At 65.1% G+C, this 22,289-nt stretch overlaps 1 protein-coding gene across 1 annotated transcript; it reads right to left on the bottom strand.

Annotated features, from left to right (window-relative positions):
• Window positions 1-5,007: 5,007 nt before the first annotated feature.
• Window positions 5,008-21,911, bottom strand: LOC139257443 (uncharacterized; the record flags this gene model as incomplete). Its single annotated transcript, XM_070874499.1, has 5 exons — window positions 5,008-5,206; window positions 8,740-8,769; window positions 9,107-9,192; window positions 20,175-20,260; window positions 21,801-21,911. Coding segments are annotated over 5 exons (512 nt in total), but the record flags the coding sequence as incomplete, so codon positions are not given.
• Window positions 21,912-22,289: the final 378 nt, after the last annotated feature.

Genomic DNA, 22,289 nt, shown 5'->3' with positions numbered 1-22,289 from the left:
GAGTGGGATTCAGTGACTGCGGGGAGTGGGATTCAGTGACTGAGGGGAGTGGGATTCAGTGACTGAGGGGAGTGGGATTCAGTGACTGCGGGGAGTGGAATGTAGTGACTGAGGGGAGTGGGATTCAGTGACTGAGGGGTGTGGGATGTAGTGACTGCGGGGAGTGGAATGTAGTGACTGAGGGGAGTGGGATTCAGTGACTGAGGGGTGTGGGATGTAGTGACTGAGGGGAGTGGAATGTAGTGACTGAGGGGAGTGGGATTCAGTGACTGAGGGGTGTGGGATTCAGTGACTGCGGGGAGTGGAATGTAGTGACTGAGGGTCGTGGGATTCAGTGACTGAGGGTCGTGGGATTCAGTGACTGTGGGGAGTGGAATGCAGTGACTGAGGGGAGTGGGATTCAGTGACTGAGGGGAGTGGGATTCAGTGACTGAGGGGAGTGGAATGTAGTGACTGAGGGGAGTGGGATTCAGTGACTGAGGGGAGTGGAATGCAGTGACTGAGGGGAGTGGGATTCAGTGACTGCGGGGCGTGGGATTCAGTGACTGAGGGGAGTGGAATGCAGTGACTGAGGGGAGTGGGATTCAGTGACTGCGGGGAGTGGAATGCAGTGACTGAGGGGAGTGGGATTCAGTGACTGCGGGGAGTGGAATGTAGTGACTGAGGGGAGTGGGATTCAGTGACTGAGGGGAGTGGGATTCAGTGACTGAGGGGAGTGGAATGTAGTGACTGAGGGGAGTGGGATTCAGTGACTGAGGGGAGTGGAATGCAGTGACTGAGGGGAGTGGGATTCAGTGACTGCGGGGCGTGGGATTCAGTGACTGAGGGGAGTGGAATGTAGTGACTGAGGGGAGTGGAATGTAGTGACTGAGGGGAGTGGGATTCAGTGACTGAGGGGAGTGGGATTCAGTGACTGAGGGGAGTGGAATGTAGTGACTGAGGGGAGTGGGATTCAGTGACTGAGGGGAGTGGAATGTAGTGACTGAGGGGAGTGGAATGTAGTGACTGAGGGTCGTGGGATTCAGTGACTGAGGGGAGTGGAATGTAGTGACTGAGGGTCGTGGGATTCAGTGACTGAGGGGAGTGGGATTCAGTGACTGAGGGGAGTGGAATGTAGTGACTGAGGGGAGTGGGATTCAGTGACTGAGGGGAGTGGAATGTAGTGACTGAGGGGAGTGGGATTCAGTGACTGAGGGGAGTGGAATGTAGTGACTGAGGGGAGTGGGATTCAGTGACTGAGGGGAGTGGAATGTAGTGACTGAGGGGAGTGGGATTCAGTGACTGAGGGGAGTGGAATGTAGTGACTGAGGGGAGTGGAATTCAGTGACTGAGGGTCGTGGGATTCAGTGACTGAGGGGAGTGGGATTCAGTGACTGCGGGGAGTGGGATTCAGTGACTGAGGGTCGTGGAATGTAGTGATTGAGGGGAGTGGAATGTAGAGACTGAGGGGAGTGGAATGTAGTGACTGAGGGGAGTGGGATTCAGTGACTGCGGGGAGTGGAATGTAGTGACTGAGGGGAGTGGGATTCAGTGACTGCGGGGAGTGGGATTCAGTGACTGCGGGGAGTGGAATGCAGTGACTGAGGGGAGTGGGACCAGGAGACTGAGGGGAGTGGGATGTAGTGACTAAGGGGAGTGGGATGTAGTGACTGAGGGTCGTGGGACCAGGAGACTGAGGGGAGTGGGATTCAGTGACTGAGGGGTGTGGGACCAGGAGACTGAGGGGAGTGGGACCAGGAGACTGAGGGGAGTGGGATTCAGTGACTGAGAGTCGTGGGACCAGGAGACTGAGGAGAGTGGAATGCAGTGACTGAGGGTCGTGGGATTCAGTGACTGAGGGAAGTGGAATGTAGTGACTGCGGGGTGTGGAATGTAGTGACTGAGGGGAGTGGAATGTAGTGACTGAGGGGAGTGGAATGCAGTGACTGAGGGTCGTGGGATTCAGTGACTGAGGGAAGTGGAATGTAGTGACTGCGGGGAGTGGGATGTAGTGACTGAGGGGAGTGGGATGTAGTGACTGAGGGGAGTGGAATGTAGTGACTGAGGGGAGTGGAATGTAGTGACTGAGGGGAGTGGGATTCAGTGACTGAGGGGAGTGGAATGTAGTGACTGAGGTGAGTGGGATTCAGTGACTGAGGGGAGTGGGATTCAGTGACTGAGGGGAGTGGGATTCAGTGACTGAGGGGAGTGGGATTCAGTGACTGAGGGGAGTGGGATTCAGTGACTGAGGGTCGTGGGATTCAGTGACTGAGGGGAGTGGGATTCAGTGACTGAGGGGAGTGGGATTCAGTGACTGAGGGGAGTGGGATTCAGTGACTGAGGGTCGTGGGATTCAGTGACTGAGGGGAGTGGAATGTAGTGACTGAGGGTCGTGGGATTCAGTGACTGAGGGGAGTGGGATTCAGTGACTACGAGGAGTGGGATTCAGTGACTGAGGGGAGTGGGATTCAGTGACTGAGGGGAGTGGGATTCAGTGACTGAGGGGAATGGGATGCAGTGACTGAGGGTTGTGGGATTCAGTGACTGAGGGTCGTGGGATTCAGTGACTGAGGGGAGTGGAATGTAGTGACTGAGGGGAGTGGGATTCAGTGACTGAGGGGAGTGGAATGTAGTGACTGAGGGTCGTGGGATTCAGTGACTGAGGGGAATGGAATGCAGTGACTGAGGGTCGTGGGATTCAGTGACTGAGGGGAGTGGGATTCAGTGACTGCGGGGAGTGGAATGTAGTGACTGAGGGGAGTGGAATGCAGTGACTGAGGGGAGTGGGATTCAGTGACTGCGGGGAGTGGAATGCAGTGACTGAGGGTCGTGGGATTCAGTGACTGCGGGGAGTGGGATGTAGTGACTGAGGGGAGTGGAATGTAGTGACTGAGGGGAGTGGGATTCAGTGACTGAGGGTCGTGGGATTCAGTGACTGCGGGGAGTGGAATGCAGTGACTGAGGGGAGTGGGATTCAGTGACTGCGGGGCGTGGGATTCAGTGACTGCGGGGAGTGGAATGCAGTGACTGAGGGGTGTGGGACCAGGAGACTGAGGGGAGTGGGATTCAGTGACTGAGGGTCGTGGGATTCAGTGACTGAGGGGAGTGGAATGTAGTGACTGAGGGTCGTGGGATTCAGTGACTGAGGGGAGTGGAATGTAGTGACTGAGGGGAGTGGGATTCAGTGACTGAGGGGTGTGGGATTCAGTGACTGAGGGGAGTGGAATGTAGTGACTGAGGGTCGTGGGATTCAGTGACTGAGGGGAGTGGAATGTAGTGACTGAGGGGAGTGGGATTCAGTGACTGAGGGTCGTGGGATTCAGTGACTGAGGGGTGTGGGATTCAGTGACTGCGGGGAGTGGAATGTAGTGACTGAGGGGAGTGGGATTCAGTGACTGCGGGGAGTGGAATGTAGTGACTGAGGGGAGTGGGATTCAGTGACTGAGGGTCGTGGGATTCAGTGACTGCGGGGAGTGGAATGCAGTGACTGAGGGGAGTGGGATTCAGTGACTGAGGGGAGTGGGATGCAGTGACTGAGGGGAGTGGGATTCAGTGACTGCGGGGCGTGGGATTCAGTGACTGCGGCGAGTGGAATGCAGTGACTGAGGGGTGTGGGACCAGGAGACTGAGGGGAGTGGGATGCAGTGACTGAGGGGAGTGGAATGTAGTGACTGAGGGGAGTGGGATTCAGTGACTGAGGGGAGTGGAATGTAGTGACTGAGGGGAGTGGAATGTAGTGACTGCGGGGAGTGGAATTCAGTGACTGAGGGTCGTGGGATTCAGTGACTGAGGGGAGTGGGATTCAGTGACTGAGGGTCGTGGGATTCAGTGACTGAGGGGAGTGGGATTCAGTGACTGCGGGGAGTGGGATTCAGTGACTGAGGGTCGTGGAATGTAGTGATTGAGGGGAGTGGAATGTAGAGACTGAGGGTCGTGGGATTCAGTGACTGCGGGGAGTGGAATGTAGTGACTGAGGGGAGTGGGATTCAGTGACTGCGGGGAGTGGGATTCAGTGACTGCGGGGAGTGGAATGCAGTGACTGAGGGGAGTGGGACCAGGAGACTGAGGGGAGTGGGATGTAGTGACTAAGGGGAGTGGGATGTAGTGACTGAGGGTCGTGGGACCAGGAGACTGAGGGGAGTGGGATTCAGTGACTGAGGGGTGTGGGACCAGGAGACTGAGGGGAGTGGGACCAGGAGACTGAGGAGAGTGGGATTCAGTGACTGAGGGTCGTGGGACCAGGAGACTGAGGGGAGTGGAATGCAGTGACTGAGGGTCGTGGGATTCAGTGACTGAGGGAAGTGGAATGTAGTGACTGAGGGGAGTGGAATGTAGTGACTGAGGGGAGTGGAATGCAGTGACTGAGGGAAGTGGAATGTAGTGACTGAGGGGAGTGGAATGTAGTGACTGAGGGGAGTGGAATGTAGTGACTGAGGGGAGTGGAATGTAGTGACTGAGGGGAGTGGGATGTAGTGACTGAGGGGAGTGGAATGCAGTGACTGAGGGGAGTGGAATGTAGTGACCGAGGGGAGTGGGATGTAGTGACCGAGGGGAGTGGGATGTAGTGACTGAGGGGAGTGGGATGTAGTGACTGAGGGGAGTGGAATGCAGTGACTGAGGGGAGTGGAATGTAGTGACTGAGGGGAGTGGAATGCAGTGACTGAGGGGAGTGGGATGTAGTGACTGAGGGGAGTGGGATTCAGTGACTGAGGGAAGTGGAATGTAGTGACTGAGGGGAGTGGAATGTAGTGACTGAGGGGAGTGGGATGTAGTGACTGAGGGGAGTGGAATGCAGTGACTGAGGGGAGTGGAATGTAGTGACTGAGGGGAGTGGAATGTAGTGACTGAAGGTCGTGGGATTCAGTGACTGAGGGTCGTGGGATTCAGTGACTGCGGGGAGTGGGATTCAGTGACTGAGGGGAGTGGGATTCAGTGACTGCGGGGAGTGGAATGTAGTGACTGAGGGTCGTGGGACCAGGAGACTGAGGGGAGTGGGATGTAGTGACTAAGGGGAGTGGGATGTAGTGACTAAGGGGAGTGGGATGTAGTGACTAAGGGGAGTGGGATGTAGTGACTGAGGGGAGTGGGACCAGGAGACTGAAGGGTGTGGCATGAGGAGTCTGAGTGGAGTGCGATGAGCTTTTTAAACGGAACTGGCATGAGGAGTCTGAGGAAGGTGCGATGAGGAGACTGAGAGGTGATTGATGAGGAGACTGAGATGATAGGGATGAGAAGACAGAGGAGAGTGGGATTAGGAGAATGAGAAGAATGTGAGTGATGTCTGGTAATACAGTGACTGAGGTGGATATGAATGCGTAGAAAGTGATTAATGACTGAAGGCAGTGGGATGGAGTGATTTAAGGGAGTAGGATGTAGTCACTGAGGGGTGTGAGATGAGGAGAGTGAGGGGAGCGGGAGGTACTGACAGAGGGGAGTGGCATGGTGTAACTGCAGGCAGGAACATGCAGTGAATTAGGGGAGGGGATATTTTGAATTAGGAGAATGGGGGATATTGTGAATTAGGAGAATGGGGGATATTGTGAATTCGGGGAGTGGGGGATATTGTGAATTAGGGGAATGGGGGACATTGTAAATTAGGGGAATGTGGGATGTTGTGTATTCGGGGAATGGGGCATATTGTGAATTTGAAGAGTGGGGGATATTGCCAATTAGGGGAATGGGGAATATTGTGAATTAGGAGAATGGGGGATATTGTGAATTAGTGGAATGGGGGTATTGGAAATTACGGGAAAGGGAGATATTGTGAATTAGTGGGGTGGGGGATATTGTGAATAAGGGGAGTGAGGGATATTCTGAATTAGGGGAATGGGGGATATTGTGAATAAGGGGAGTGAGGGATATTATGAATTAGGGGAGTGGGGGATATTGTGAATGAGGAAAATGGGGGATATTGTGACTTAGGGGAATGGGGGATATTGTGAATTAGGGGAGTGGGGGATATTGTGAATGAGGAAAATGGGGGATATTGTGACTTAGGGGAATGGGGGATATTGTGAATTAGGGGAGTGGGGGATATTGTGAATTATGCGAATGGGATATTGTGAATTTGGGGAGTGGGCGATATTGTGAATTATGGGAGTGGGGGATATTGTGAAATTGGCGAGTGGGATATTGTGAATTAGGAAAATGGTGGATATTGTAATTTAGGGGAATAAGTGATATTGTGAATTAGTGGAGTGGGGGATATTGTGAATTAGGGGAGTTGGGGATATTGTGAATTAGGGGAGTGGGGAATATTGTGAATTAGGGGAGTGGGGGATATTGTGAATTAGGGGAGTGGAGGATATTGTGAATTAGGGGAGTGGGGAATATTGTGAATTAGGGGAGTGGGGGATATAGTGAATTAGGGGAGTGGGGGATATTGTGAATTAGGGGAGTGGGGGCTATTGTGAATTAGGGGAGTGGGGGATATTGTGAATTAGGGGAGTGGGGGATATTGTGAATTAGGGCTGTGGGGGATATTGTGATTTGGGGATTGGGGGATATTGTGAATTAGGGCTGTGGGGGATATTGTGATTTGGGGATTGGGGGATATTGTGAATTAGGGGAGTGGGTGATATTGTGAATTAGGGGAGTGGGAGATAATGTCATTTAGGGGAGTGGGGGATATTGTGAATTAGGGCTGTGGGGGATATTGTGAATTTGGGGAATGGGGGATTTTTGAATTGGAGGAATGGGGGATATTGTGAATTAGGGGAGTGGGGGATATTGTGAATTAGGGGAATGGGGGATATTGTGAATTAGGGGAGTGGGGGATATTGTGAATTAGGGGAATGGGGGATATTGTGAATTTGGGGAATGGGGTATATTGTGAATTAAGGGAATGGGGGATATTGTGAATTAGATATCTAGGGGTGTCTATGTGGGATATCTAGGGATATCCATGCGGGATATCTCTGGGTATTTATGAGGGATATCTAGGGTATCTATGTGCGATTATCTTGGGATATCTATGAAAGATATCTCGGGGTATCTATGAGGGATATCTAGGGGTATCTGTGAGGGATATCTAGGGGTATCTATGAGGGATATATAAGGGTATCGATGAGCGATATCTAGGGGTATATATGGGGGATATCTAGGGGTATCTATGACAGATATCTAGGGGTATCTATGTGGGATATCTAGGGGTATCTATGGGGGATATCGTGGGATATTAATGAGAGATATCTGGAGGTATCTATGAGGGATATCTAGGGGTATCAATGAGAGATATCTAGGGGTATCTATGAGGGATATCTTGAGATATCTTTGAGGGGTATCTCAGGGTATCTATGAGGGATATCTCGGGGTATCTATGAGGACATACTTTACTTAATACTTTTGATATTTGACTTTGACATCTAACTTTCAACTTTCAAAAGGTCAATATAAATTCCTCATCCTTTCCTGAGTATTCACAATTCTCACACCTGATATTATATCTATCTGGGTGAATTGTTTTTGGGTCTTTTTACATGTTTGACAATTGTCACAGAATTTTATCCACCCTTTGAGCCACAAGGAGGCGACATTTTGCCCCTCTGGCGATCTAATGATGCAGTTATATATGAGATCGCTCAACCAACTTTGCGACAAAGATTTAGGGTTAATGATATAAAAGCTGAAGACTATTATACTTTAGGGAACGAAATCTACTGCTATTCATGACGTTCGCTCCACCGGGCCACCAGGTGACGGCTCGGGAAGTGTGGATGTACAGAGGGACCTGGGAGACCTTGTACACCAGTCATCGAAAACAAACATGCAGGTGCAGCAAGCAGTTAAGAAGGCAAGTTGTACGTTGGCCTTCATTGCAAGAGGGTTTGTGTACAGGAGCAAGGATGTCTTACTCCAGTTATACAGGGCCTTGGTGAGACCACACCTGGAGTATTGTGAGCAGTTCTGGTCTCCTTACCTAAGGAAGGATATACTTGCCACAGAGGGAGTGCAGCGAAGGTTCACCAGACTGATTCCTGGGATGGGGAGTATTTTTCGTATGAGGAGAGATTGGGTCGACTGGGCCTATATTCACTGGAGTTTAGAAGAATGAGAGGGGATCTGATTGAAAGGTATAAAATTCTGACGGGGTTGGACAGACTGGATGCGGGGAGGATGTTTCCAGGGGCTGGGAAGTCTAGAACAAGGGGTCACACAGTCTCTGGATACGGGGGAGGAAATTTAGGACCGAGATGGGAGCGGACCCCGGGGACCGAGTGGGGAGCGGGGCCTGGGGACCGAGCTGGGAGCGGGGCCCGGGGCCCGGGGACCGAGTGGGAAGTGGGGCGCAGGGACCGAGGGGGGAGCGGGACCGAGGGCGGGGGGGGGCGGGCTCCCGTGGACTGATTAGGGAGCGGAGCGCAGGGGCCGAGAGGAGCGGGGCGCAGTGACCAAGGGGAGCGGGGACTGAGGGGAGTGGGGACTGAGGGGAGCGGGGACTGATGGGCGTGGGGACTGAGGGGAGCGGGGACTGATGGGCGTGGGGACTGAGGGGAGCGGGGACTGAGGGGAGTGGGGACTGAGGGGAGCGGGGACTGAGGGGAGCGGGGACAGAGTGGAGCGGTGACTGAGGGGAGCGGGGACTGAGGGGAGCGGGGACTGAGGGGAGCGGGGACTGAGGGGAGCGGGGACTGAGGGGAGCGGGGACAGAGTGGAGCGGTGACTGAGGGGAGCGGTGACTGAGGGGAGCGGTGACTGAGGGGAGCGGGGACTGAGGGGAGCGGGGACTGAGGGGAGCGGGGACAGAGTGGAGCGGGGACTGAGGGGAGCGGGGACTGAGGTGCGTGGTGACTGAGGGGCATGGGGACTGAGGGGAGCGGTGACTGAGGGGAGCGGTGACTGAGGGGAGCGGGGACTGAGGGGAGCGGTGACTGAGGGGAGCGGAGACTGAGGGGAGCGGGGACTGAGGGGAGTGGGGACTGAGGGGAGCGGGGACTGAGGGGACTGAGGTGCGCGGTGACTGAGGGGCATGGGGACTGAGGGGAGCGGGGACTGAGGGGAGCGGGGACTGAGGGGAGTGGGGACTGAGGGGAGCGGGGCCTGGGGACTGAGGGGAGTGAGGGGCGCAGGGAGTGAGGGGAGCGTGGTGCAAAGACTGAGGGGCGCCGGGACTGAGGGGAGCGGGGACTGAGGGGAGCGGGGACTGAGGGGAGCGGGGACTGAGGGGAGCGTGGTGCAAAGACTGAGGGGCGCGGGGACTGAGGGGAGCGGGGACTGAGGGGAGCGGTGACTGAGGGGAGCGGGGCCCGGGGACTGAGGGGAGTGGGGACTGAGGGGGGCGGGGACTGAGGGGCGCGGGGACTGAGGGGCGCGGGGACTGAGGGGAGCGGGGCCCGGGGACTGAGGGGAGTGGGGACTGAGGGGGGCGGGGACTGAGGGGAGCGGGGCCCAGGGACTGAGGGGAGCGGGCCCCGGGGACCGGGGACTGAGGAGAGCGGGGACTGAGGGGAGCGGTGACCGAGGGGAGCGGGGACTGAGGGGAGCGGGGACTGAGGGGAGCGGTGACCGAGGGGAGCGGGGACTGAGGGGAGCGGGGACTGAGGGGAGCGGTGACCGAGGGGAGCGGGGACTGAGGGGAGCGGGGACTGAGGGGAGCGGGGACAGAGGGGAGCGGGGACAGAGGGGAGCGGGGACAGAGGGGGGCAGGTACTGAGGGGAGCAGGGACTGAGGGGAGCGGGGACAGAGGGGAGCGGGGACAGAGGGGAGCGGGGACAGAGGGGGGCAGGTACTGAGGGGAGCAGGTACTGAGGGGAGCGGGGACTGAGGGGACTGAGGTGCGCGGTGACTGAGGGGAGCGGGGACTGAGGGGCATGGTGACTGAGGGGAGCGGGGACTGAGGGGAGCGGGGACTGAGGGGAGTGCGGTGCAAAGACTGAGGGGCGCGGGGACTGAGGGGAGCGGGGACTGAGGGGAGTGGGGACTGAGGGGGGCGGGGACTGAGGGGAGCGGGGCCCAGGGACTGAGGGGAGCGGGCCCCGGGGACCGGGGACTGAGGAGAGCGGGGACTGAGGGGAGCGGTGACCGAGGGGAGCGGGGACCGAGGGGAGCGGGGACTGAGGGGATCGGGTACTGAGGGGGGCGGGGACTGAGGGGAGCGGGGACTGAGGGGAGCGGGGACTGAGGGAAGCGGGGACAGAGGGGAGCGGTGACCGAGGGGAGCGGGGACTGAGGGGAGCGGGGACTGAGGGGAGCGGGGACTGAGGGGGGCGGGGACTGAGGGAAGCGGGGACAGAGGGGAGCGGTGACCGAGGGGAGTGGGGACTGAGGGGAGCGGGGACTGTGGGGAGCGGGGACAGAGGGGAGCGGGGACTGAGGGGAGCGGGGACTGAGGGGCGCGGGGACTGAGGGGAGCGGGGACAGAGTGGAGCGGTGACTGAGGGGCACGGGGCCCGGGGACTGAGGGGAGTGAGGGGAGTGAGGGGCGCGGGGAGTGAGGGGAGTGCGGTGCAAAGACTGAGGGGAGTGGGGTCTGAGGGGAGCGGGGACTGAGGGGAGCGGTGACTGAGGGGAGCGGGGACTGAGGGGAGCGGTGACTGAGGGGAGCGGGGACTGAGGGGAGCGGGGACTGAGGGGACTGAGGTGCGCGGTGACTGAGGGGAGCGGGGACTGAAGGGAGCGGGGACTGAGGGGAGCAGAGACTGAGGGGAGCGCGGTGCAAAGACTGAGGGTAGCGGGGACTGAGGGGAACGGGGCCCGGGGACTGAGGGGAGTGGGGACTGAGGGGGGCGGGGACTGAGGGGAGCGGGGCCCAGGGACTGAGGGGAGCGGGCCCCGGGGACCAAGGGAAGCGGGGACTGAGGAGAGCGGGGACCGAGGGGAGCAGGGACTGAGGGGAGCGGGGACTGAGGGGGGCGGGGACTGAGGGGGGCGGGGACTGAGGGAAGCGGGGACAGAGGGGAGCGGTGACCGAGGGGAGCAGGGACTGAGGGGAGCGGTGACCGAGGGGAGTGGGGACTGAGGGGTGCGGGGCCCGGGGACTGAGGGGAGTGAGGGGAGTGAGGGGCGCGGGGAGTGACGGGAGCGCGGTGCAAAGACTGAGGGGAGTGGGGTCTGAGGGGAGCGGGAACTGAGGGGAGTGGGGACTGAGGGGCGCGGGGAGTGAGGGGAGTGCGGTGCAAAGACTGACGGGAGTGGGGTCTGAGGGGAGCGTACTGAGGGGCGCGGGGCCCGGGGACTGAGGTGAGTGAGGGGAGTGAGGGGAGCGGGGACTGAGGGGCTCGGGGACTGAGGGGAGCGGGGACTGATGGGAGCGGGGACTGAGGGGTGCGGGGACTGAGGGGAGCGGGGACAGAGTGGAGTGGTGACTGAGGGGCGCGGGGCCCGGGGACTGAGGGGAGTGAGGGGAGTGAGGGGCGCGGGGAGTGAGGGGAGTGCGGTGCAAAGACTGAGGGGAGTGGGGTCTGAGGGGAGCGGGGACTGAGGGGCGCGGGGACTGAGGGGAGCGGGGACAGAATGGAGCGGTGACTGAGGGGAGCGGTGACTGAGGGGAGCGGGGACAGAGGGGAGCGGTGACTGAGGGGAGCGGGGACTGAGGGGAGCGGTGACTGAGGGGAGCGGGGACTGAGAGGAGCGGTGACTGAGGGGAGCGGGGACTGAGGGGAGCGGGGACAGAATGGAGCGGTGACTGAGGGGAGCGGTGACTGAGGGGAGCGGTGACTGAGGGGAGCGGGGACAGAGGGGCGCGGTGACTGAGGGGAGCGGTGACTGAGGGGAGCGGGGACTGAGGGGAACGGTGACTGAGGGGAGCGGGGACTGAGGGGAGCGGGGACTGAGGGGAGCGGTGACTGAGGGGAGCGGGGACTGAGGGGAGCGGTGACTGAGGGGAGCGGGGACTGAGGGGAGCGGGGACTGAGGGGACTGAGGTGCGCGGTGACTGAGGGGAGCGGGGACTGAGGGGAGCGGTGACTGAGGGGAGCGGGGACTGAGGGGAGCGGGGACTGAGGGGACTGAGGTGCGCGGTGACTGAGGGGAGCGGGGACTGAGGGGCACGGGGACTGAGGGGAGCGGGGACAGAGGGGAGCGGTGACTGAGGAGAGCGGGGACTGAGGGGAGCGGGGACTGAGGGGAGCGGGGACAGAGGGGAGCGGGCACTGAGGGGAGCGGTGACTGAGGAGAGCGGGGGACTGAGGGGCGCGGGACAGAGGGGAGCGGTGACTGAGGGGAGCGGGGACAGAGGGGCGCGGTGACTGAGGGGAGCGGTGACTGAGGGGAGCGTGGACTGAGGGGAGCGGTGACTGAGGGGAGCGGGGACTGAGGGGAGCGGGGACTGAGGGGAGCGGTGACTGAGGGGAGCGGGGACTGAGGGGAGCGGTGACTGAGGGGAGCGGGGACTGAGGGGAGCGGGGACTGCGGGACTGAGGGGACTGAGGTGCGCGGTGACTGAGGGGAGCGGGGACTGAGGGGCACGGGGACTGAGGGGAGCGGGGACTGAGGGGAGCGGGGACTGAGGGAGCGGGACTGAGGGGCACGGGGACTGAAGGGAGCGGGGACTGAAGGGAGCGGGGACTGAAGGGGAGCGCGGTGCAAAGACTGAGGGTAGCGGGGACTGAGGAGAACGGGGCCCGGGGACTGAGGGGAGTGGGGACTGAGGGGAGCGGGCCCAGGGACTGAGGGGAGCGGGGCCCCGGGGACCAAGGGGAGCGGGACTGAGGAGAGCGGGGACTGAGGGGAGCGGTGACCGAGGGGAGCAGGGACTGAGGGGAGCGGGGACTGAGGGGAGCGGGGACTGAGGGGGCGGGGACTGAGGGGAGCGGTGACCGAGGGGAGCAGGGACTGAGGGGAGCGGGGACTGAGGGGAGCGGGGACTGAGGGGGGCGGGGACTGAGGGGAGCGGGGACTGAGGGGAGCGGGACTGAGGGGAGCGGGGACTGAGGGAAGCGGGGACTGAGGAAGCAGTGACCGAGGGGAGTAGGGACTGAGGGGAGCGGGGACTGAGGGAGCGGGGACTGAGGGGAGACAAGGACTGAGGGGTGCGGGGACTGAGGGGAGCGGGGACTGAGGGGAGACAAGGACTGAGGAGAGCGGGGACTGAGGGGAGCGGGGACTGAGGGGAGTGTGGGGAGTGAGGGGCGCGGGAGTGACGGGAGCGCGGTGCAAAGACTGAGGGGAGTGGGGTCTGAGGGGAGCGGGGACTGAGGGGAGTGTGGGGAGTGAGGGGCGCGGGGGGAGTGACGGAGCGCGGTGCAAAGACTGAGGGGAGTGGGGTCTGAGGGGGAGCGGGGACTGAGGGGCGCGGGGGACTGAGGGGAGTGGGGACTGAGGGGCGCGGGGACTGAGGGGAGTGGGGACTGAAGGGCGCGGGGAGTGAGGGGAGTGCAGTGCAAAGACTGACGGAGTGGGGTCTGAGGGGAGCGGGGACTGAGGGGCGCGGGGCCCGGGGACTGAGGTGAGTGAGGGGAGTGAGGGGCGCGGGGACTGAGGGGCTCGGGGACTGAGGGGCCCGGGGACTAAGTGGAGTGGGGACTGACGGACGCGGGGACTGAGGGAGCGGGGCCCGGGGACTGAGGGGCGAGGGGATTGAGGGGAGCAGGGCCCGGGGACCGAGGGGAGCGGAGACTGAGGGGAGCGGGGGACCAAGGGGAGCGGTGACCGAGGGGGGCAGGGACTGAGGGGAGCGGGGTCTGGGACCGAGGGGAGCGGGGACTGAGGGGAGCGGGGTCTGGGACCGAGGGGAGCGGGGACTGAGGGGAGCGGGGTCTGAGGGGAGCGGGGACTGAGGGGAGCGGGGTCTGAGGGGAGCGGGGACTGAGGGGAGCGAGGACTGAGGGGAGCGGGGACCGTGGGGAGCGAGGACTGAGGGGAGCGAGGACTGAGGGGAGCGGGGACTGAGGGAGCGGTGAACGAGGGATTGGGGACTGAGGGGAGCGGGGACTGAGGGGAGCGGGGTCTGGGGACCGAGGGGAGAGGGGACTGAGGGGTGCGGCGACTGAGGGGAGCGGGGGACTGAGGGGAGCGGGGACTGAGTGGAGCGGGGACCGAGGGGTGCGGCGACTGAGGGGAGCGGGGACTGAGGGGAGCGGGGACTGAGGGGAGGGGGACTGAGGGGAGCGGGGACTGAGGGGGGTGGGGGCGGGGACTGAGGGGAGCGGGGACTGAGGGGGAGGGGAGGGAGCGGGGACTGAGGGGAGCGGGGACTGAGGGGTGCGGCGACTGAGGGGAGCGGGGACTGAGGGGAGCGGGGACTGAGGGGTGCGGTGACCGAGGGAAGCGGGGGACTGAGGGAGCGGGGACTGAGGGGAGCGGTTACTAAGGGGAGCGAGGACTGAGGGGAGCGGGGACTGAGGGAGCGGGGACTGAGGGGGAGCGGGGACTGAGGGGAGCGAGGACTGAGGGGGGCGGGGACTGAGGAGAGCGGTGACCGAGGGGAGCGGGGTGCAGTGCCTGAGGCGGGAGCGGGAACGGAGGGGCGCGGGGATGGAGGGGCGAGCGGGGTCCAGGGCCCAAGCGGGGAGCAGGGTCCGGGGACCGAGGGTGAAGCGGGGCCCGGGGACAGAGGTGAGTGAGGGACGCAGGGAGTGAGGGGAGCGCGGTGCAAAAACTGAGGGGAGTGGGGACTGAGGGGAGTGCGGACTGAGGGGCACGGGGACCGAGGGGAGCGAGGCCCGGGGACTGAGGGAGTGTGGGGAGTGAGGGGCGCGGGGAGTGAGGGGAGCGCGGTGCAAAAACTGAGGGGAGTGGGGACTGAGGGGAGTGCGGGCTGAGGGGCGCGGGGACCGAGGGGAGCGAGGCCCGGGACTGAGGGGAGTGTGGGGAGTGAGGGGCGCGGGGAGTGAGGGGAGCGCAGTGCAAAGACTGACGGGAGTGGGGTCTGAGGGGAGCGAGGACTGAGGGGCACGGGGACTGAGGGGCTTGGGGACTGAGGGGAGTGGGGACTGAGGGGCTTGGGGACTGAGGGGAGTGGGGACTGAGGGGCGCGGGGCCCGGGACTGAAGGGAGTGAGGGGAGTGAGGGGCGCGGGAGGTGAGGGGAGCACGGTGCAAAGACTGAGGGGAGTGGGGTCTGAGGGAGCGGGGACTGAGGGGCACGGGGACTGAGGGGCTTGGGGACTGAGGGGAGTGGGGACTGAGGGGCTTGGGGACTGAGGGAGTGGGGACTGAGGGGCGCGGGGACTGAGTGGAGTGGAGACTGATCGGCTTGGGGACTGAGGGGAGTGGGGACTGAGGGGAGTAGGGACTGAGGGGAGCGGGGACTGAGGGGGGCGGGGACTGAGGGGAGTGGGGACTGAGGGGCGCGGGGACTGAGGGGCTCGGGGACTGAGGGGAGTGGGGACTGAGGGGCGCGGGGACTGAGGGGCTCGGGGACTGAGGGGAGTGGGGACTGAGGGGCGCGGGGACTGAGGGAAGCGGGGACTGAGGGGGCGGGGAATGAGGGGCTCGGGGACTGAGGGGAGTGGGGACTGAGGGGCGCGGGGACTGAGGGAAGCGGGGACTGAGGGGAGCGGTGACCGAGGGGAGCGGTGACCGAGGGAGCGGGGATTGAGGGGAGCTGGGACTGAGGGGAGCGGGGACTGAGGGGAGCGGGGGACTGAGGGGGCGGGGACTGAGGGGTGCGGGGACCGTGGTGAGCGGTGACCAAGGGAGCGAGGACTGAGGGGAGCGGGGACTGAGGGGAGCGGGGACAGAGGGGGGCAGGTACTGAGGGGAGCAGGGACTGAGGGGAGCGGGGACAGAGGGGAGCGGGGACAGAGGGGAGCGGGGACAGAGGGGGGCAGGTACTGAGGGGAGCAGGTACTGAGGGGAGCGGGGACTGAGGGGACTGAGGTGCGCGGTGACTGAGGGGAGCGGGGACTGAGGGGCATGGTGACTGAGGGGAGCGGGGACTGAGGGAGCGGGGACTGAGGGGAGTGCGGTGCAAAGACTGAGGGGCGCGGGGACTGAGGGGAGCGGGGACTGAGGGGAGTGGGGACTGAGGGGGGCGGGGACTGAGGGGAGCGGGGCCCAGGGACTGAGGGAGCGGGCCCCGGGGACCGGGGACTGAGGAGAGCGGGGACTGAGGGGAGCGGTGACCGAGGGGAGCGGGGACCGAGGGGAGCGGGGACTGAGGGGATCGGGTACTGAGGGGGGCGGGGACTGAGGGGAGCGGGGACTGCGGGGAGCGGGGACTGAGGGAAGCGGGGACAGAGGGGAGCGGTGACCGAGGGGAGCGGGGACTGAGGGGAGCGGGGACTGAGGGGAGCGGGGACTGAGGGGGGCGGGGACTGAGGGAAGCGGGGACAGAGGGAGCGGTGACCGAGGGGAGTGGGGACTGAGGGGAGCGGGGACTGTGGGAGCGGGGACAGAGGGGAGCGGGGACTGAGGGGAGCGGGGACTGAGGGGCGCGGGGACTGAGGGGAGCGGGGACAGAGTGGAGCGGTGACTGAGGGGCGCGGGGCCCCGGGACTGAGGGGAGTGAGGGGAGTGAGGGGCGCGGGGAGTGAGGGGAGTGCGGTGCAAAGACTGAGGGGAGTGGGGTCTGAGGGGAGCGGGGACTGAGGGGAGCGGTGACTGAGGGGAGCGGGGACTGAGGGAGCGGTGACTGAGGGGAGCGGGGACTGAGGGGAGCGGGGACTGAGGGGACTGAGGTGCGCGGTGACTGAGGGAGCGGGGACTGAAGGGAGCGGGGACTGAGGGGAGCAGAGACTGAGGGGAGCGCGGTGCAAAGACTGAGGGTAGCGGGGACTGAGGGGACGGGGCCCGGGGACTGAGGGGAGTGGGGACTGAGGGGGCGGGACTGAGGGGAGCGGGGCCCAGGGAGCTGAGGGAGGGGCGGGCCCCGGGGACCAAGGAAGCGGGGACTGAGGAGAGCGGGGACCGAGGGGAGCAGGGACTGAGGGGAGCGGGGACTGAGGGGGCGGGGACTGAGGGGGCGGGGACTGAGGGAAGCGGGGACAGAGGGGAGCGGTGACCGAGGGGAGCAGGGACTGAGGGGAGCGGTGACCGAGGGGAGTGGGGACTGAGGGGTGCGGGGCCCGGGGACTGAGGGGAGTGAGGGGAGTGAGGGGCGCGGGGAGTGACGGGAGCGCGGTGCAAAGACTGAGGGGAGTGGGGTCTGAGGGGAGCGGGAACTGAGGGGAGTGGGGACTGAGGGGCGCGGGAGTGAGGGGAGTGCGGTGCAAAGACTGACGGGAGTGGGGTCTGAGGGGAGCGTACTGAGGGGCGCGGGGCCCGGGGACTGAGGTGAGTGAGGGGAGTGAGGGGAGCGGGGACTGAGGGGCTCGGGGACTGAGGGGAGCGGGGACTGATGGGAGCGGGGACTGAGGGGTGCGGGGACTGAGGGGAGCGGGGACAGAGTGGAGTGGTGACTGAGGGGCGCGGGGCCCGGGGACTGAGGGGAGTGAGGGGAGTGAGGGGCGCGGGGAGTGAGGGGAGTGCGGTGCAAAGACTGAGGGGAGTGGGGTCTGAGGGGAGCGGGGACTGAGGGGAGCGGTGACTGAGGGGAGCGGGGACAGAGGGGAGCGGTGACTGAGGGGAGCGGGGACTGAGGGGAGCGGTGACTGAGGGAGCGGGGGACTGAGAGGAGCGGTGACTGAGGGGGAGCGGGGACTGAGGGGAGCGGGGACAGAATGGAGCGGTGACTGAGGGGAGCGGTGACTGAGGGGAGCGGGGACTGAGGGGAACGGTGACTGAGGGGAGCGGGGACTGAGGGGAGCGGGGACTGAGGGGAGCGGGGACTGAGGGGAGCGGTGACTGAGGGGAGCGGGGACTGAGGGGAACGGTGACTGAGGGGAGCGGGGACTGAGGGGAGCGGGGACTGAGGGGAGCGGGGACTGAGGGGAGCGGGGACTGCGGGGACTGAGGGGACTGAGGTGCGCGGTGACTGAGGGGAGCGGGGACTGAGGGGCACGGGGACTGAGGGGAGCGGGGACTGAGGGGAGCGGGGACTGAGGGGAGGGGACTGAGGGGAGCGGGGACTGAGGGAGGCGGGGACTGAGGGGCACGGGGACTGAGGGGAGCGGGGACTGAGGGGAGCGGGGACAGAGGGGCGCGGTGACTGAGGGGGAGCGGTGACTGAGGGGAGCGGGGACTGAGGGGAGCGGTGACTGAGGGGAGCGGGGACTGAGGGGAGCGGGGACTGAGGGGACTGAGGTGCGCGGTGACTGAGGGAGCGGGGACTGAGGGGAGCGGTGACTGAGGGGAGCGGGGACTGAGGGGAGCGGGGACTGAGGGGACTGAGGTGCGCGGTGACTGAGGGGAGCGGGGACTGAGGGGCACGGGGACTGAGGGGAGCGGGGACAGAGGGGAGCGGTGACTGAGGAGAGCGGGGACTGAGGGGAGCGGGGACTGAGGGGAGCGGGGACAGAGGGGAGCGGGGACTGAGGGGAGCGGTGACTGAGGGTAGCGGGGACTGAGGGAGCGGTGACTGAGGGGAGCGGTGACTGAAGAGAGCGGGCACTGAGGGGAGCGGTGACTGAGGAGAGCGGGGACTGAGGGGCGCGGGGACAGAGGGGAGCGGTGACTGAGGGGAGCGGGGACAGAGGGGCGCGGTGACTGAGGGGAGCGGTGACTGAGGGGAGCGTGGACTGAGGGGAGCGGTGACTGAGGGGAGCGGGGACTGAGGGGAGCGGGGACTGAGGGGACTGAGGTGCGCGGTGACTGAGGGGAGCGGGGACTGAGGGGAGCGGTGACTGAGGGGAGCGGGGACTGAGGGGAGCGGTGACTGAGGGGAGCGGGGACTGAGGGGAGCGGGGACTGCGGGGACTGAGGGGACTGAGGTGCGCGGTGACTGAGGGGAGCGGGGACTGAGGGGCACGGGGACTGAGGGGAGCGGGGACTGAGGGGAGCGGGGACTGAGGGGAGCGGGGACTGAGGGGGAGTGGGGACTGAGGGGAGCGGGGACTGAAGGGAGCGGGGACTGAGGGGAGCGCGGTGCAAAGACTGAGGGTAGCGGGGACTGAAGGAGAACGGGGCCCGGGACTGAGGGGAGTGGGGACTGAGGGGAGCGGGGCCCAGGGACTGAGGGGAGCGGGCCCCGGGGACCAAGGGGAGCGGGGACTGAGGAGAGCGGGGACTGAGGGGAGCGGTGACCGAGGGGAGCAGGGACTGAGGGGAGCGGGGACTGAGGGGAGCGGGGACTGAGGGGGGCGGGGACTGAGGGGAGCGGTGACCGAGGGGAGCAGGGACTGAGGGGAGCGGGGACTGAGGGAGCGGGGACTGAGGGGGGCGGGGACTGAGGGGAGCGGGGACTGAGGGAGCGGGACTGAGGGGAGCGGGGACTGAGGGAAGCGGGGACTGAGGGAAGCAGTGACCGAGGGGAGTAGGGACTGAGGGGAGCGGGGACTGAGGGGAGCGGGGACTGAGGGGAGACAAGGACTGAGGGGTGCGGGGACTGAGGGGAGCGGGGACTGAGGGGAGACAAGGACTGAGGAGAGCGGGGACTGAGGGGAGCGGGGACTGAGGGGAGTGTGGGGAGTGAGGGGCGCGGGGAGTGACGGGAGCGCGGTGCAAAGACTGAGGGGAGTGGGGTCTGAGGGGAGCGGGGACTGAGGGGGGACTGAGGGGAGTGTGGGGAGTGAGGGGCGCGGGGAGTGACGGGAGCGCGGTGCAAAGACTGAGGGGAGTGGGGTCTGAGGGGAGCGGGGACTGAGGGGCGCGGGGACTGAGGGGAGTGGGGACTGAGGGGCGCGGGGACTGAGGGGAGTGGGGACTGAAGGGCGCGGGGAGTGAGGGGAGTGCAGTGCAAAGACTGACGGGAGTGGGGTCTGAGGGGAGCGGGGACTGAGGGGCGCGGGGCCCGGGGACTGAGGTGAGTGAGGGGAGTGAGGGGCGCGGGGACTGAGGGGCTCGGGGACTGAGGGGCCCGGGGACTAAGTGGAGTGGGGACTGACGGACGCGGGGACTGAGGGGAGCGGGGCCCGGGGACTGAGGGGCGAGGGGATTGAGGGGAGCAGGGCCCGGGGACCGAGGGGAGCGGAGACTGAGGGGAGCGGGGACCAAGGGGAGCGGTGACCGAGGGGGGGCAGGGACTGAGGGGAGCGGGGTCTGGGGACCGAGGGGAGCGGGGACTGAGGGGAGCGGGGTCTGGGGACCGAGGGGAGCGGGGACTGAGGGGAGCGGGGTCTGAGGGGAGCGGGGACTGAGGGGAGCGGGGTCTGAGGGGAGCGGGGACTGAGGGGAGCGAGGACTGAGGGGAGCGGGGACCGTGGGGAGCGAGGACTGAGGGGAGCGAGGACTGAGGGGAGCGGGGACTGAGGGGAGCGGTGAACGAGGGGATTGGGGACTGAGGGGAGCGGGGACTGAGGGGAGCGGGGTCTGGGGACCGAGGGGAGAGGGGACTGAGGGGTGCGGCGACTGAGGGGAGCGGGGACTGAGGGGAGCGGGGACTGAGTGGAGCGGGGACCGAGGGGTGCGGCGACTGAGGGGAGCGGGGACTGAGGGGAGCGGGGACTGAGGGGAGCGGGGACTGAGGGGAGCGGGGACTGAGGGGTGCGGTGACTGAGGGGAGCGGGGACTGAGGGGAGCGGGGACTGAGGGGAGCGGGGACTGAGGGGTGCGGCGACTGAGGGGAGCGGGGACTGAGGGGAGCGGGGACTGAGGGGTGCGGTGACCGAGGGAAGCGGGGACTGAGGGGAGCGGGGACTGAGGGGAGCGGTTACTAAGGGGAGCGAGGACTGAGGGGAGCGGGGACTGAGGGGAGCGGGGACTGAGGGGAGCGGGGACTGAGGGGAGCGAGGACTGAGGGGGGCGGGGACTGAGGAGAGCGGTGACCGAGGGGAGCGGGGTGCAGTGCCTGAGGCGGGGAGCGGGAACGGAGGGGCGCGGGGATGGAGGGGCGAGCGGGGTCCAGGGCCCAAGCGGGGAGCAGGGTCCGGGGACCGAGGGTGAAGCGGGGCCCGGGGACAGAGGTGAGTGAGGGACGCAGGGAGTGAGGGGAGCGCGGTGCAAAAACTGAGGGGAGTGGGGACTGAGGGGAGTGCGGACTGAGGGGCACGGGGACCGAGGGGAGCGAGGCCCGGGGACTGAGGGGAGTGTGGGGAGTGAGGGGCGCGGGGAGTGAGGGGAGCGCGGTGCAAAAACTGAGGGGAGTGGGGACTGAGGGGAGTGCGGGCTGAGGGGCGCGGGGACCGAGGGGAGCGAGGCCCGGGGACTGAGGGGAGTGTGGGGAGTGAGGGGCGCGGGGAGTGAGGGGAGCGCAGTGCAAAGACTGACGGGAGTGGGGTCTGAGGGGAGCGAGGACTGAGGGGCACGGGGACTGAGGGGCTTGGGGACTGAGGGGAGTGGGGACTGAGGGGCTTGGGGACTGAGGGGAGTGGGGACTGAGGGGCGCGGGGCCCGGGGACTGAAGGGAGTGAGGGGAGTGAGGGGCGCGGGAGGTGAGGGGAGCACGGTGCAAAGACTGAGGGGAGTGGGGTCTGAGGGGAGCGGGGACTGAGGGGCACGGGGACTGAGGGGCTTGGGGACTGAGGGGAGTGGGGACTGAGGGGCTTGGGGACTGAGGGGAGTGGGGACTGAGGGCGCGGGGACTGAGTGGAGTGGAGACTGATCGGCTTGGGGACTGAGGGAGTGGGGACTGAGGGGAGTAGGGACTGAGGGGAGCGGGGACTGAGGGGGGCGGGGACTGAGGGGAGTGGGGACTGAGGGGCGCGGGGACTGAGGGGCTCGGGGACTGAGGGGAGTGGGGACTGAGGGGCGCGGGGACTGAGGGGCTCGGGGACTGAGGGGAGTGGGGACTGAGGGGCGCGGGGACTGAGGGAAGCGGGGACTGAGGGGGGCGGGGAATGAGGGGCTCGGGGACTGAGGGGAGTGGGGACTGAGGGGCGCGGGGACTGAGGGAAGCGGGGACTGAGGGGAGCGGTGACCGAGGGGAGCGGTGACCGAGGGGAGCGGGGATTGAGGGGAGCTGGGACTGAGGGGAGCGGGGACTGAGGGGAGCGGGGACTGAGGGGGGCGGGGACTGAGGGGTGCGGGGACCGTGGTGAGCGGTGACCAAGGGGAGCGAGGACTGAGGGGAGCGGGGACTGAGGGGAGCGAGGACTGAGGGGGGGCAGGGACTGAGGGGAGCGAGGACTGAGGGGGGCAGGGACTGAGGGGAGCAGGGACTGAGGGGTGCGGCGACTGATGGGAGCGGGGATCGAGGGGAGCGGTGACCGAGGGGGGGCAGGGACTGAGGGGAGCGGGGACTGAGGGGAGCGGGGACTGAGGGGTGCGGGCCCGGGGACTGAGGGGAGCGGGGCCCGGGGACCGAGGGGAGCGGGGACTGAGGGGAGCGGGGACTGAGGGGAGCGGGCCCGGGGACTGAGGGGAGCGGGGACTGAGGGGAGCGGGGACTGAGGGGAGCGGGCCCGGGACTGAGGGGAGCGGGGCCCGGGGACCGAGGGGAGCGGGGACTGAGGGGA

The sequence above is a fragment of the Pristiophorus japonicus genome, unplaced genomic scaffold, assembly GCF_044704955.1.
Source record: "Pristiophorus japonicus isolate sPriJap1 unplaced genomic scaffold, sPriJap1.hap1 HAP1_SCAFFOLD_846, whole genome shotgun sequence".
NCBI lineage: Eukaryota > Metazoa > Chordata > Chondrichthyes > Pristiophoridae > Pristiophorus > Pristiophorus japonicus.
Note: the sequence above shows the minus strand (reverse complement) of the source record. Positions and strands in the feature narration are given on the sequence as shown.